The 17,895-nt window shown below is 37.6% G+C and overlaps 1 protein-coding gene across 1 annotated transcript in view; it reads left to right on the forward strand.

Moving 5' to 3' along the window:
- The first annotated feature begins 1,675 nt into the window (after window positions 1-1,675).
- ANXA10 (annexin A10) overlaps window positions 1,676-17,895 on the forward strand; it is a 70,053-nt gene continuing 53,833 nt past the window's right edge. The window contains exon 1 of the mRNA XM_075258093.1: window positions 1,676-1,790. Within this exon, the coding sequence (XP_075114194.1) occupies window positions 1,773-1,790 (18 nt within the window). The 5' untranslated portion in view covers window positions 1,676-1,772. The remainder of the gene's footprint in view (window positions 1,791-17,895) is intronic.

Raw genomic sequence — 17,895 nt, forward strand, 5'->3', positions numbered from 1 at the left:
CTCACTTAATGGTGTATTACCCTAAGAGAACAATATTCTATGTACCTAATAGCAAAAATGGTTTGTGTTGTAAGAGCTTAGAGACGAGGTTTTAACATGTTACACTAATATTCACTAGTATTAATGGTGAAAGTTAATGTGCTGTCTCTATCAGAAAAACATGATCGGATATTGTAGTTTTCCTTCCATTAAAATTATGTAGTTTCAAATAGTTTTTTTTTTTTTTTTTGATACAGAGCAACAAATATACTGCATTGACAAAAAAAGGATGATAGAATTGTAGCTGCTGTTAGATACCAGTAAGGAAACTTAGGATTGTCCTGTATATGATTTGTAAATTGAATAATAATACTGTAAGTGGTAAGTGTTCCATTGTAGGCGCTGGTGGCAGTCAGGATATTATTCATTCTCACTAGTCTTCATGTACTTTACTAGAGAAGTCGCATGCTACATTTTGATATGACCACTGTAGTCAATCACTGGCCTCAGCAGTCTCATGTCAAACCTGGTGGTGTCAATGCTGTGACCAGTGGTCACATGAATATATAGTATGAGACCACAGCTGCAAAGTAAATAAAAAATAGCAGGAGCGGTGGAATTGGAGGAGCGGAGGGTTAACTTACATGACTGTGTCTCTATGTGATACTGTCATGCACTTATTACAGTTAACTGAAAAAACCTCAACAAAACAATTAAATAAAGGGCAGAGGAAGAAGAATATAGGAAGAATTTATTTTCCACATATGATGAGATGATGCTGTAGTAATACTACATACTGTAATACTGTATATGTGTTCTGTGTCTAAGTATATAACTATTAGGTTGGGGCCCATGGGACAGAAGCGCCTCGATTTTTCCTTGCCGGAAACACCGTGGGAAAAATTGTGGCATTTTAAAGAAAGGGTAAAGTGGATGGGATTCTAGCAAATCCCATGTCCACTTTGCAGTAAAAAACGCAATGCGGTTTTGGAAAGCGCAGCATATCAGTTATACCTATGGAACTGCCAGCGATTTTCCCGGGACGTCTTGTGGGGCCTTAGCTTTAAACTGTTTCCTGAACAACTGCCTGAATGCCATTGGCCATACGGCTTGTTTGAGGGTGACATATTGACCCTCTATTCAGTTTATCTACAGATGCATTCACAAGACTAAGAATGGACAATACTATTTCTTTCTTTAAGTACAGACTACTGCACTGATAAAATTAAGATGTGTGAACAAAATTTTACATGCGTATATATTAAAAAAGTGTATGTTATCCTGTTCTTTACACAAATAAAGTAATGAAAACTGGAAAACCACTTTAACTCATCAGTTTATAGAACTTTATTTCATACAAGTGAAACATATTTTATATTAATCAGAAATTGTCACATAAATTTTTATTACACTAACAATTTTTCGAGTCATAGTTATAGTGACAAAATAATGTGTCATACGATTAATCATTAACCTTCTCCTATTTAGTGAGCTCGAGCATGGATTGGTTGGTTTCATATCTGTCATAGGAAAAGCAAAGATTACGTTTTATTTGTATTGCACAATTAATTTGTTACTTGACTGTGATTGATAGTTGAGCACACATAGCTGGTACCAAGAAGTGCTTTCTTTTGTTTTAAGTAAACTGAAAATGATAGGTGTTGGTTACATTGTCAGATAATGAGGGTGGAGTTGGAACACTCCCTTCATAGGTTTCAGCTAAGCCTGCTTCATTGTGTAACCTATACCAGTATTCTTCTGTTCTCCGGCTGAACACGACAACCATCGCCACAATGTTTTGTGGGGGCTATGTAAGTTGCACTATGGGATTGATAATAACATGTTTGAGTCTGGATCATGTAAATTTTTAATAATCAAAGTGGGTGTCGTGTCAGAATAGGGTCACCTATAGCACACATCATTTGGAACATCTTATTAAATGTATCACCATATATCTGGTCTAACCGAGCTTAGATGGATGACAATCTTTTTGTTATTATGCTGTACCTGCCATGCTTTAATTATGTATATTCCACTAATTGTTGCTAATGAGTCACACCCCTCTATAAGCATATTACTGTAGTTCTTAGAATATGGGTTAAGAGTGCAAGTATTGCTCATGTTCTGACTGCCATTTGTTTTTAATCATTACATTATTATATATATATTTTTTTTTTTTTGGTAAATTATAATTATTTTTCTGATTTGTTACAAATGTTTTCCACTGTTTGTGTCAAAAGTAACTGTATGTTTTACTACTACTGACAATTATTTTGATACATAGTCTCTTATTTTTTTAGCAATCTTATGAACACAATTAGAGCTAAACGCAATTATTTCAATATATCAGTAAATAAACTCTAGATTCTGGTCTGGCATATCATGTTTTATGATATGACACCATTGGCTTTAGCCCATGTTGCAAAAATGCAGCTTTTTTCCGCTATGGAAACGCCACTGCAAAAAACTCTGCTCTTTACAGGACGTGCAGAATGAATGAGATTCTGTCGAATCACATCCACACATTGCAGAAAAAATTGCAGCAGAAAAGCTGTGAATTATGTCAATTATACCTATGGAAATGCTGTTATTTTCCATATAGGTATAAAAGGGGCACAGGACTGATATTGCCACATCTGAAATAATCTGCAGTAAAAAGCTAGCATGTTATTTAACCCGCACAGTGACCACTGTAATAAAAATAAATAAAAAAAACACAAAGTTGATATTTTTGTTAATCTGATCTTCCAAATACGGAAAAAAAGTGATCAAAAGAGTAGAAATGAACACTACAACATGGCCCTATACAGCTCGATCCATTGAAAAATTTAAAAGTTACAATCAATATAAAATAGTTATTTTATAAAAGTATCTTTATTGTGCAAAAGTAGTATAAAAAATACTAATTGTGCATTGTTGTAATTGTACCGACCCACAGAATAAAGCTAGCATGTTACTTATACTGTACAATGAGTGGCATAAAAACAAATCCCTAAAAATATCCCAAGAACTGAACAATTCCTCCCCCCCCCAAAAGACATTATATATATATATATATATATATATATATATATATATATATATATCTTATAAAAATAAGAGACTAATAATAAGTAATGGTTCCCAAAAGATGGTTATGACAGGGGCAACACGGTGGCTCGGTGGTTAACACTGCAGTCTTGCAGCGCTGGAGTCCTGGAATCAAATCCTGCCAGGAACAACATCTGCAAGGAGTTTGTATGTTCTCACTGTGTTTGCGTGGATTTCCTCCTGTATGCCAAAGACATACTGATAGGGAAAAATGTACATTGTGACCCCATATAGGACTCACAATCTACATTATTAAAAAAAAAAAAAAAAAAAAGACGGTTATGACAAAAAATGCAAAAGTAGGTTTTGTCCTGAAGGCCAAATTGAAGGGGTTAAGCTATATCTAATATGAACAGATGCCGGGGAGTGTTTAAGATTCTTTCAAAAAATAAAAGGTCAACAGCGCCCGTTCTTGTGTAAGGTAGTTTTCGTCCTTGAGGCCCAATTTAGTCCTGTTGCGAAGGACCAGACGCTCTCTGTAGATCCATCCTGCAATGTAAAGGAAAGTGCGTCCATCTTTTACCTCTTCTTAGCTATATGTCTTCTATCTTTATATAAAAGGCTGCAAATATTTAAAAGCCAATTCGACCTTACATATTATACGTCATAAATATTAGTAGTTAATTGTGTATACAGTATATAGGGATTTACTATAATAAGAAACAGTATTTTTTGTGTTGTGAACTTGTGTATTCTTTTGTATCGGAGAGAACATGGCTCAGTATTGCGATGAAAAGCGAAATGTAGAACAGACTACTAAATTTCAGGCTTCTGTGCACACAAATTGTATGTAGGTTTATCCAAAGACTGGGCTGTGTTGGAGGATTTTGGAGAATAAGTAAAAACTGTATTTTAAAATAATAGCAAAGTTTAAGGAAATATTTGGACATATTTGTTGTTGTCACCTTAGAAGTGCTGTATGTTCTGCAGATAGCATATTATAGAACCTGAGCAGCTTGATATATAGCTTTCCAGGAAGATATTCCGTATAATCTGCCATTGATTCATTTATTTCTTTGTTCTTTGAGTCCAGTGGGCGATCCTAACAGTGAGTAACACCTATCTCCATACGCACAATCACTGTTAGCACTGCCCACAGGACTCAATTTCTCAAAAAGAAGAGAAATAAATGTATAAACAATAAGTTATACTGGATCGTTTCCCACATATCAATCTGCTCAGCCCCCCGCTCTATGAAATGGGGCCTGCATATTAAACTTCATTTTCAGAGTCACAGGTTCCCTTTAAGTCCTTTAACAACGCACAGTCATATCAGCTATGTAGTGTTACTGATGGGTTTGGTCACTAGAAGAAGTTGACTTTGTGATAAACATCTTCTGCAAATACGAGTAAATCGTCACTTACCAGGTCACTCAGTATATAGCCATATTATACAAAGATTAGACAGAAACACTATTGAATGTCTTTCTAATGGTTATATTAATGGTTATATAATGGTAATATTGATAGGACTATATTAGTCTTCTGAAGATGAACATTGACACAGTACAGTTTCTTGCTATTCTTGCTTTAAGACTAAGCCTACATTCAGATTATTACAACAGAACATCAAAATATCGGTCATGTGAATAGCCCCTGTTCACAGACAATGAAATTATTATGGCCATGTGACCGGCTTAAAGAAAAGCATCCGTCATGTGGCGATATTCACATAATCTAATATGGAAATGTGAATACATGGACTAATAATGGAATGAGCAAGTTAGTAAAAAAACACTGCAGAAAAAAGTTCTTGTTGGCCTTTCCTCCATGTTTTTACTTGTAAGGAAGGCTAAATAACTGGTCTAGCTGTTTTATTACTGTACTAGAACCACCATGCTCTGATTATACATATATTATCTACTTCAGATACCCCATTATATATAACTATATTTTACTTTATTTTTATATTATTTATTACATTATTTTTTTTATTTATATGTATTTATATATTTTATATATATTTTAAATGTATTTATATTAGTTATTTTATTGTATTTTTCCCCTGGGATGCACCTCTGTGTCATGTGTTTCACTCCCTTTTTATTTTTAAAGCATACTAAATAAATATGTTTTAATTTTTTTGCTATCTAGTTAAAGTTGTGCTTTGTTAGGTTATTGTACTTTGAACTGAATGTCATGAATTTTAGAGTTTTAGATTTCTATGCTTTACCATTTTGGTTTTCTTCTATAAAAAGTGTAAACTGTGTTTTACTTCTGGCATCTATTTATATAGTGTTACACGAGATTATAGATGTTTGTGTGGCCCATCCTGATCATATTATGAGACAATTGTACATTTCTGAAGGAATGTGTTTGTATATGTCCAAATATAGTTGGAATCTGTCATCAACGTATTCTGACTTTTATGACTTTTCTTTAAGCTGCCACTTACAAGTCTGAGATTGTTTCTTGGGGTTTTATAGAAAGGAACTGGTTTTGTGGGTGATAATAATCAGCTCTCTGTGTTTTCCATTACACCTCCTGGCATATCCAACACTATGCCTAGGATACAAAACCATGCATATGAACATAGAAAGTTTCTACATTTATGGTTAAATCCATTGGCAATCAAGACAAGACTATCACCACTAAGATGGTTAGAGAAATTCTTTAAAACATTTTTAATTATTTATTTTTGTAAAAATGTTTAACTTTTAATTGTCTAGAAATTTAAGAATAGTTATGTTTATGAGAAAACCAGTTGAAGTGAAGGCCCCAAGTAGAAGGCCACAGCAGATAAGCGATGCGGGAAAACTGTGGAGGCAACCCATTGCGGTTTTTCCAACAGTGCATTTAACAAACTTCAGTCAAAGTGTGAGCACCGGGCGGGCGTCAGCTCACACTATTTAAAGGCTAGTCCCCGCCCAATAGGGGCAGTGGTCATTACCTCACCGCTCATGCTCAGTAGGGACAAAATGGCACTTAGCTTGCGAGCGGCTCCAATAGGTCTGAGCATGCTCAGTAGGCCGAAAGCTGGACTCACACTCCAGACACCTCACTATCCGAGGGCGAGAGTTAGATTGACCCGCAGGTGGTGCTGTGTGCTGAGCGAGAACCCTGCGGGACCCAATCCTAACAGATAGTTACTCCACCCATTACCAGACCTCCACTTCCTTTTAAAAAGGCAGTAGGGTTTGCATAGGGCATGGGGCCCACCGTGGGATTCATCAATTACAATTTGGGCCAGTCTGACCCTGCTAATTTTCCTCCTGGGCAAAAAACAGGAGTGCAACAGGAATGTACTAAGGTGTGGTGGAGATGCCAGTCCTATCCAGTGAGGTGAAAGTTGAGCACTGATAAGTCCAACTTGGTATGAACTTTTATAATTCATTGACGAAATTAATAAGCATTTATCTATTTGGCAACAATCTGTAACTTATTATTTACAGTCTTATGAACATGAATAGATCTAAATGAACTCTATTAAATATATTAATGTCCAGCATATTACAGTGGGTACGGAAAGTATTCAGACTCCTTTAAATTTTTCACACTTTGTTTCATTGCAACTATTTGCTAAAATCAAAAAAGTTAATTTTATTTCTAACTAGCTTTTACCCGCGACTTCGTCTGCGGTGATTTGAGAATTGGGCGGACACAGACGTGTGAAACTGTAAAAGTGCTTTAAAAAGTTTGGTGGGCTAGCAAATGTGATGTGATGTGTTATATTGTGTATGTCGTGATACAGACAATGTGATGTGTTGTACTGTGTATGTCGTGATACAGACAATGTGATGTGTTGTATTGTGTATGTCGTGATACAGACAATGTGATGTGTTGTATTGTGTATGTCGTGATACAGACAATTTGATGTGTTATATTGTGTATGTCGTGATACAGACAATGTGATGTGTTGTATTGTGTATGTCGTGATACAGACAATGTGATGTGTTGTATTGTGTATGTCGTGATACAGACAATGTGATGTGTTGTATTGTGCATGTCGTGATACAGACAATGTGATGTGTTGTATTGTGTATGTCGTGATACAGACAATGTGATGTGTTGTATTGTGTCAGACAATGTGATGTGTTGTATTGTGTCAGACAATGTGATGTGTTGTATTGTGTCAGACAATGTGATGTGTTGTATTGTGTCAGACAATGTGATGTGTTGTATTGTGTATGTCGTGATACAGACAATGTGATGTGTTGTATTGTGTCAGACAATGTGATGTGTTGTATTGTGTATGTCGTGATACAGACAATGTGATGTGTTGTATTGTGTATGTCGTGATACAGACAATGTGATGTGTTGTATTGTGTATGTCGTGATACAGACAATGTGATGTGTTGTATTGTGTATGTCGTGATACAGACAATGTGATGTGTTGTATTGTGTCAGACAATGTGATGTGTTGTATTGTGTCAGACAATGTGATGTGTTGTATTGTGTCAGACAATGTGATGTGTTGTATTGTGTCAGACAATGTGATGTGTTGTATTGTGTATGTCGTGATACAGACAATGTGATGTGTTGTATTGTGTCAGACAATGTGATGTGTTATATTGTGTCAGACAATGTGATGTGTTGTATTGTGTATGTCGTGATACAGACAATGTGATGTGTTGTATTGTGTCAGACAATGTGATGTGTTGTATTGTGTCAGACAATGTGATGTGTTGTATTGTGTATGTCGTGATACAAACAATGTGATGTGTTGTATTGTGTCAGACAATGTGATGTGTTGTATTGTGTCAGACAATGTGATGTGTTGTATTGTGTATGTTGTGATACAGACAATGTGATGTGTTATATAGTGGAAAGCTATATGTAAATGTGAGTGAGTAGAGTGAGGGCTACTCCTGAGGTGACAGTAAGGAGTGTGCAGGCAGGTTGAGGCAGGAAATGCCAGGTAGTGTGTGTGAGTCTATAGCTGGGGCTAGGAGTCCTGCTTTTGTGAGTCTCCTGCTAGGAAGCCATGTTGTTTAGTGGCACCAAAAGTAGCCTGTGACTCAATCCTAAGGGAAAACTATGTTTGTGGAAAATTGCACGCAAATCCGTCCAGGCGTTTTAGCGTGATTGAGGAACAAACATCCAAACTCACAAACATCCAAACATCCAAACACACAAACTTTCACACTTATAATATTAGTAGGATTAATGTACACTCAGCACGCCATCTTGACAGAGAAAAACAGAAATATAAATATTTTTGCAAATTTATAAAAAAGAAAAACAAATATCATATGGTCATAAGTATGCAGCCCCTTTGCTGTGACACTCATACTTAACACATGTTGTCCATTTCCTCCTTGAGATGGTTCCAGCTCTGTTTAAATAAACTGATTGGGCTTGATTAGGAAAGGCACACACCTGTCCTAAGACCTCACAGCTCACAGAGCATGTCAGAGCAAATGAGAATCATGAGGTCAAAGGAACTGCCCAAGGAGCTCAGAGACAGAATAGTGGCAAGGCAGAGATCTAGCCATGATTACAAAAGAATGTCTGCAGCATTCAAGGTTCCTAATAGAACAGTGGCTTTCATAATCCTTAAACGGAAGAAGTTTGGGACGACCAGAACTCTTCTTAGACCTGGCCGTCCAGCCAAACTGAGCAATGGGAGAAGAGCCTTGGTGAGAGACGTAAAGAAGAACCCAAAGATCACTGTGACTGAGCTCCAGAGATGCAGTAGGTCTCCATCAGCCCTCCATCAGTCAGGGCTTTATGGCAGAGTGGCTCAAAGGAAGCCTCTCTTCAGTGCAAGACATATGAAAGCTCGCATAGAGTTTGCCAAAATTACATGAAGAACTCCCAGACTATGAGAAATAAGATTCTCTGGTCTGATGAGATGAAGATTGAACTTTTGTAACCTGTATGTGTGGAAAAAACCAGGCACTGCTCATCACCTGCCCAATACAATCCCAACAGTGAAACAAGGTGGTAGCATCATGCTATGGGGGTGTTTTTCAGCTGCAGGGCTTTGGAACAACTCTGTGGCCATTCTTGACTGGACCAGCCAGAGCCCTGACCAATTGAGCATCTCTGGAGAGACCTGAAAATGGCTGTCCACCAATGTTCACCATCCAACCTGATGGAACTGGAAATGATCTGCAAGGAAGAATAGCAGAGGATCCCCAAATCCAGATGTGAAAAACTTGCTGCATCCTTCCCAAGACGACTCATCGCTGTACTAGCTCAAAAGGATGCAGACACTCGATACTGAGTATTTATGACAATGTGATATTTCAGTTTTTCTTTTTTAATAAATTTGCAAAAATATCTACATTTCTGTTTTTTGTCAAGATGGGGTGCTGAGTGTACATTATTGAGAAATAAAATTACCTTTTTTGATTTTAGCAAATGGCTGAATGAAACAAAGAGTGAAAAATTTAAAGGAGTCTGAATACTTTCTGTACCCACTGTAAATAATGGTATAAGCCATGTATACATATGATCACAACACTGTATCAGATAGACAACTAAATACCCCATAAGGGCTATCATCAGTACAACTATGGCTAGGTTCACCTGGGACTCGAAAAACAGAATCCCAATCCACTTTAAAAGCAGTTACCTGCATACCCCATAGACCTTAACGGAGTGCGGCCGGGATTCTGCCCAATTTCTGCCCGAAAAATGCAGAGCGAAAAGTCCTGCTTTCAGTTCTTTTCTCTCTGTATTTTTGAAGCAAAATGGGGAATAAAATCCCTGAGCGCTCACTGAGTGCAGATGTGAACTAGGGGTAAAGGAAAAAAGAGAGGGTATATCATTAGACATCGTATGACTGGTTGGATAGAACTGTATATAGAGTTCATATTCTGATATGTAATTACTGAAAAGATTACACACACCAAGGACTCAAAGTATAGGGAGAGTTGTGGAGTAGGGGAGTCGGAGGCTGCCATACAAGTGCTCATCCTTAACATCCTCTGGGGCCAATTGTTCATGGACAGCCAATTTACCCATCAGTATGTTTTTTGACATAGAGAATAGAAAATCCCGATCCAGGAGAAAAAAAATGCAGCTAATTTGTCCAAATGGGGGACCATTTGTTATAAAGATTTATCAGTTTCCGTCCATAAGAAATCTTGTTAGCACACAAATGTATGCACATTTGTGTGGTTTCTTTATTTATTACCACAAAAGTAATTTTAAATTGTCAAAATGTAGGAAATTCCAATTAACTAATGAATAATAATTATACAAATAGTGTACAACAAAACTTTAGGTAGAAAAACATATGATTGTGCATACCAGTATTATATATTGATATATGGCTAAAGGGGTTCTGGGCAAAAAAATTGTTAATAAGTGGACCCAAATACCTTTAGCAGTGCTTTGAGTGATTTCTGGCTTTCTCTGGGAGCTCCTGGTATCTCTGCATCTGTTTACATGGGTAGCTTCCTGCTCTCTTAGCCTACAACTATCATGAAGTATTGCAGTTCACTTAGATCACCATTCTCACTTTCTCCGTCACAACCCCGTTTCTCTAGCTAGCCTGCAGACTACTAGCCCTGCCTACCTAGCTACCTAACTAACTCAGTCCCCCAACACCTCTCCACTCCATCATACTTACCTGTCTTCTCGTCCTGGAGATGACTTTGAGGTGCCACTGTCCACTCTTCTGCTCACACCAGGGAACTGGAGTTGGCGGCTGCACAATAGAACGCCAGCAAAAGCGAAGAGAAGCAGTTGTTCATTAGCAATGAACACATTTCATTTGGTAATTTTCCAAGTATCTAGAGTAGTTGAATGCTTGTTGGTCTAATTCAAAGCCAAGAAAGATTAGATAATATATAGGAAGTACTTCTACTTCTACTTTCTGGCTTTGGCTCAAAAAACTGCAGAAAAATCTGCAATAAAAAAAAGATGTATTTCTGCAACCTGCAGCCTCAGCCCTGGAAGGTTTAGGATCATTCATGTGTTTTGGATAGTTGGCTGTTTGTACAATCAACATGTGTATGACCAGCTATAGGACTGAGAGCTAGTAGGTAGATCCTTTATGCCGTCTCCCAATAATTGAAAACTCCTGGGAGGAGCGCTGGTACCAAGGCAAAACATAACATTCGTAGGATAGAAATGCAGTACAACATTTTAGAAAAAAAATATAGGGACTGCATATCTCAATATTATACACTGATCTAACATGGAAAAATAGAAGAAAAAATCTAGTTGCCATAGTTTTTTATACATGGAGCCCAAGTGGGTTTTGTTGCAAAGGATCAGGCAATCTTTCTACATAGTGCCACCCATAACAAAGGAGCCTAATCGAAACTCTTTCCCTGTTTTTACCTATTGTTAGCTATCTGTCTTTTATTATTATATAAAAGATTGCAGAGATTTCAAAATCCAATTCAACCTTAAATTTTATATGTTCTAAACATTGCAAGAGAACTCAAGCTTACTAGCTAATCGTGTGCACATTCTATAGGGATTTACTATCAGGTGCGGCAGTATTTTCCGTGTTGTGAGTTTGTGTATTTTTTGTCATGGAAGAGATCATGCCTCAATATTACAATTAAAAGCTTCAGAGTAAAATGGGCGACTTAATTTCAGGCTTCTGTGCACACAAATTGTATGTAGGTTTATCCAAAGACTGGGCTGTGTTGGAGGATTTTGGAGAATAACAAGTGAAAAAAGTATTTTAGGGAAAGTCAGCAGCAAAGCTTAAGGTAGAAAGTATTTGATGTTAATAGCCATAGCCATATCAGCCGGTATTGTAAGGTAAATTCAGTTACTAATGGGTTTGGTCACCAGAAGAAGTTGACTTTGTGATAAGCATCTTCTGCAAATAAAAGTAAACTGGAACCTGGCGGAATATTCAGCATATAATAGAAATACTTGTCTATTAGAAATTCTTTCTAATGAGTATCATGATAAGACTATACTATACTATACAAGACTTGACACAATATAAGCACTAGAAACTGCTTTCTTGTAAAAATGTAACTATATAAACAATATTTTTGAATTATAAAACATGCCTGACTATAAGATACACCCACATTTGGTTAACAGAAAAAGGAAAAAAAAAATCATATTAATTAAAATGTCCTATAAGACCAAAGGAAGGGAAGGTCAAAATGTCACTAAATGGTGGTAAGGGGTAGTGCGTGTCACTTTCCTATGTTTATAGCTTTGTGTGTTATAATAGCTAATAATTTTATTTATATAGCACCAACATACTCCGCAGCACTTTACAAATGAGAGAGTCCATATCAAGGAGTGAGGACCCTATTCACAAGAGGTTACCATAACAGTAACTGTAAATATTCCAAAATTTGTACTTGAAAATTTAGAATGGAACTCTGCTGCATCAGTTGGGATGCTTAGGATTCCTGTGATTTTTATAAACTTTACCCCTTTAGTACAGGAATACTGCAGTATATTGAACGGTGATATCACTCTATAGATGCACACACCAGCTCTAAGTCACTTTCACTATGTAACCTATGTAACTCTGAGAGCCTGTATGCTCCATTCTCATAAACATACATATAAATGAGGGATACCCAGCTGTTCTGTGAACTAGAAGGTCAGTCTGCCGAGTGACTGCACTTAACAGTATACTGCAGTATGTCCTGTATTAAAGGGATCCTATCACTCAGACATGATTTTTTTCTAAGTACCACGTCAAAATAGCCTTAAGAAAGGCTATTCCTCTCCTAACTTTCATCATCTTCTCTGCGCAGTCATTCGCATACAATCCCGGTTCTTTTTGGTATGCTAATGAGCTCTCCCGCAGCACTGGGGGCGGGCCCCAGCGCTCAGACAGCACTGGGGGCGTCCCTAATGCTGCAAGTGAACTCTCTCCAGCACCACCTCCTCTTCTTCAGCAGGGTCATCTTCAGCCTCTTCCAATACTGTGCAAGTGGCCATTTTCTCGCGGCCTTTGAGCATGCACAGTCTGCTCTGCCCAAGGCCCGAGGTCTTAGAAGTTACAAGCCACCGCCGGAAGAAGAGGCTGAAGATGATGCTGCTGAAGAAGAGGAGGCGGCGCTGAAGAGAGTTCTCTCGCAGCATTGGGGATGCCCCCAGTGCTGTGTGAGCGCTGGGACCAGTCCCCAGTGCTGCGAGAGAGCTCATTAGCATACCAACAAGAACCGGGATTGTAGGTGAACGACTGCGCAGAGAAGATGATGAAAGGTTGGAGAGGAATAGCCTTTCTTAAGGCTATTCCGACATGGTACTTAGAAAAAATCATGTCTGAGTGATAGGATCCCATTAAAGGGCCGTCACGGTCCTTTTTATTTTGTATGGTGTTGGGGGTGGGGATAGAACCTGTAATAAAGGAGCTTTATTGACATGTTTTTAATGTATTCTTTTAATTATTTAATTCCATTTTAAATTTTTTGTTTACATTGTGTCCCTATAAAGTCATAATAGACCTTTGGGGACAACTGATTTTCCCTGTAACTGAGGCTGATAGATTTTGCCCCAGTTGCAGGAGGAATACAACCTCTTGCACGGTACTATAGAGCTGATCTGGGTCTGTAGGACCCAGCGGCTCTAATAGATCCCTGCAGATTACATGACCAAAGGGTCAAAGGGGAGGTACCTCATGGCAGCGCCCATAGCTGTGTATACAGTGCTCGTTGAGGAAAAGAGAATGTAAGTAATTGGCATTTTTCTCTTGTAAGATATATTACAAAGTTTCATCTATCTGCTTGTACTATTGATTTATGAAAAGTTAGTGACCATTTAACTCTCTATAGGTTTCTTTTCTTTTACAAGTAATCCTGTTTAGACAAGATTTTTGTAAAATTTTATTTCAGTTACTGCTTTGTTTTTCAGTTTCCTAAATACAGGCAGCAACAATAACATTAGAGGATTCCATCCTGGTTACCATGGTTATGTCATAGATATGTATAGCTCTCTACTATAATTGTGTTTTCTTATATAATATACAAGACAAATGTCCCTGGATGTAGCCAAAATGAAAACGTCCATTGCTTACAGTGCTGGTTACATTCAGAGAACTGGAAAATAATACACAATAGATGTAAGGTTAGCATTACATGGTGACATTTCATGACTAAACAGCTTCATTTATGTAACTACGGAGCCCCCTTAAAGAGCAATTCTGCCTGAAAATTTGTTTCAGACTGCACAATCCTCTTCATATTAATGGTCCACAGAGCTCTATTTATACAGCTGAACTAATCCCCATATAAACATGTTTTACAATAATGTTCTTATAGAAAATCTTCCTGAAAGCTGCCAAATACTATGCATAAAAAGTAGCTCACATTTAATGGGAAATTCTTATTGCAGCCTGTATTTATGTGGCCCTGCTGCAGATAAAGCATGGCCTATCTCGGGATGTTTGGAGTTGTGTTATTTTATATGCCACACAGCTAGAGTTAAGCAGGACGAAAGTTCAGTTTAAATGCAAACAGCACATGCAAAAATGGGAAACTTTTTTGGTAGATTGTGGTACTTTAAACCATTTAAAATAATCTTTAAAAAAATCTATAGATTTAGGTACAGGATTATCATGCAAAAAATGTTATATATGTTCACGTAGTTGTGTACCCGCGCTTTAGTGGTATGTGGCTGTTCCGCATTTCTTCTTTTATTTTCCAGACCTGCTTTCAATGACATGTCTGATAGCGAGTGTGCAAAACTGCCAACCATAATTATTATTAGGCCGGGGCCCCACAGACTGGAAATGCCATGATTTGCCAACGGCGGTATTTTACACTAACTGCAAAGTGGATGGGATTCTTGCGAATCCCATGGCCACTTTGCGATAAAAACCACAACGAGGACACACTGTGATTTCCAAAACCGGTGCGGTTTTGGAAATCACATGTCAATTATATCTAGGGAAATGCCAACGGCTTCCCTGTAGATATAATTATAACAGAAAGTCCATGGAGGAAAACTCTGCGAACTTTCTGTTTAAAGCACTGCGGGAAGAACCACGATTGCGTTCCTGCCACGATTTTTATCGCAGCGCTTTATAGCTGCAAGTTGTCCCATGAAAAGTTTATTTTGCTGAAGGATGCTACATGTGGCCTTAGCCTAAAAGCTGTTTATAAGGGCCCGTGCACACGGAGTTAATGCGAGCGCATTTTAGCATAATACACGTGTATAGAATACATGTGTTAAAATAAGATTCCCATTGACTTCAATAAAAAAATTTTACACGAGTAAAAAACACGTCACTTTTTTTGGCGCGTTTTTTGATACATTTTTTTACACGTGTAAAAAATTTAATTGAAGTCAATGGGAATGTTATTTTAACATGTGTATTCTATACACGTGTATTGTGATAAAATGCGCTCGCGTAAACTCCGTGTGCACGGGCCCTAACTGTGAGAGTCTCACTTGTATACTTGTATAAGTGATCACAATCATACAGAAATCCAGGATAGGTAATATTGATGCCTGAATACACATATGATTAACTTGCAGTTATTCTTTATTACAGTAACTTGTGCTCATATGATAGCTAATATGATCATCATCAAAAGTGCACAACTCTTTACATTATTTACCTAAAATTACAATCTTGTAATATAAAATTGGTGCAAAATGCTCTTGAGAATAGAAAGTATTGTCTATATGTTAACCCCATCCTATTCCTTTTATATTCCATTAGTGGTGGAATATATGTCAAACTGTATATTGCCCTCTGGGATCAGCATATTGTGTTGAATTTAATACATGGTGCAGGAGAATTCGTCATTCACACCTTGATACACTACATGTACAGTATTTATGTATTGCAACATTATTTGAGTCTATCACTAATATATATGTATAGTGGCTATATATTAAAACTTCCGGTTTTTTTTATTCATTAATTTATTTATTTCTCATTACCCATCTACTTGGGTGAATTAGTTTATACTGAGAATGGCCGTTTACCTTACTGTGAGTTCCCAGTGTAGCAAAGGTATATACATGACTGCTACTTTGTTTCACAGTCCCCTTATGTGATGTTATAGTAGTGCAGATTTAATAAATGCATTATGGATGTAGGTAAGGCCTCATTCACATCTGCGTTGGTAATCCATTCCGGCGAGTCTGCATGGAGATCCCCTGAATGGACTACCGAACGCATTTGCAAGCGGTGTGCAGTGAAAGCACACAGATCCCCATAGACTATAAAGAGATCTGTGTGCTTGCCAGGAGAACATGCGGACAGGAAAGTACTTCACAATCTACTGCTTGCGGCAAGCACACGGACCCCATTATAGTCTATGGGGTCCGTGTGCTTTCACTGCACACTGCTTCCAAATGCATTCGGTAGTCCGTTCGGGTGGTCCCCATGTGGACTTCCTAATGGATTACCAATGCAGATGTTAACCAAGAGTTAGTGAACATGTTAGTGAACAAAAAATATGAAGGATAATGCCTTTAACTCTAAGGCCCCACTTTGCAGAACGCAGCCAAAAAGCGATGTAGGATGACGTGGGTGTATATGACATTTTTATCCAAAATCTCTATATACTGTAAGCAGTGTATAGTCAGAACACGATGCAACAATATAACCTTTATATTTAATCTACCATTCATAGTAGTTACTATATGGATGACAAAATGCTAATGAGTTGACAGATTGCTTTAATTATTTCACTGTGTAGAACCAGAATCTAATAGAATAAGTGTTTCACGTTACGATGTGAGTTATTACTAATGCCGATGTAAATGTGACAATGCAGTTACCTTTCTCAGCATGTTAGGAATTAACTGGGATTGGTGTTATATAGTTAACTCAATGGAGGTAAATGTTGCATTAGTTGCGATGCTTCACTGCGCTTTTGTATTTGCACTTAGAAAATGCTTTCCATTATACTAGTAAATAGCATGCACACCTCCCCTCGGCTTTTATACTCCTGTGTGTTTTGTGTAAAGGTCAGTGATCAGTAAAATAATAGTAGTTGTTCATCTGTTATCCTACACATAATAATAAGCAGACACCATGATATAGTGCACAGCAAAGAATTTACACAGCGTATTTTATTAGGAATACAGTTCTACTAAAAAAGAAAAAATAATCATGTTGTAAAGTGGATTGATCAATGGTTTGGCCTTAATTTACTACATGTAGTGAAAGTTTTCTTAGTTAATTTTAAATATTTTATTTAAAAAATGTCCTTTTTTTTCAAAAAGCTGAACTGTACTACCCTTACTAGTATACAGAAACATTTATGAGACATGACATATTGACATGTTTCTAAGAAATTAATTAATTTCTACATGGAGACCGCCATCATATAGACTGACTTCAGTCCATGGTCAATGTATTTCCTAACCATTGTCACAGAAACAGTATCTAGTACATCATGTTATGTACTCAACTTGCTAGCCTTGTTGCATCACTCTGCACCTTTTATACATGTTCAGACAAATGCTGTTTGATCCATACTTATAGGAGTTATATTTCTCAAGTGCCGGCATAATTCACATGGGAAATAAAAGATGGTAGTGAGAAGAGTTTGATGGAAAGAACTACTACAGGTTGGATACATTGGAAACAATTCATTCAAATGCAGTGTGGTAAACAGCAATGCAATGATCGGGAAATGGACAGGGCTCTGCATGATAGCAGTGGGGGAAAACCTAGTCCCCAGACCCTGTTAATGGAAAAGGGGCCGGTGTTAAGTGATGTATATATATTTAGCTGAGCCACATTATAATAAAAGCCTGCCCAGGGAAGGTGATTGAAAATAACAAATACTTATACTCACCTCTCCTGACCTTCCAGCGTGCTCTTCGGGGCTCTTCTGGCCTGAACCTGAAACCACACATCCCAGGTGTCAATGCTGGGGCCCTGTGATTGATTGTTTGAGACCTAATCACAGGCTCTAGCAGTGACCCCTAGGGCACAAGACCTCAGTGGCAGGCAGGAGATGACCAAAGAGGATG

This window comes from Leptodactylus fuscus, chromosome 1 (assembly GCF_031893055.1).
Source record: "Leptodactylus fuscus isolate aLepFus1 chromosome 1, aLepFus1.hap2, whole genome shotgun sequence".
In the NCBI taxonomy this organism is placed as follows: Eukaryota; Metazoa; Chordata; class Amphibia; order Anura; family Leptodactylidae; genus Leptodactylus; species Leptodactylus fuscus.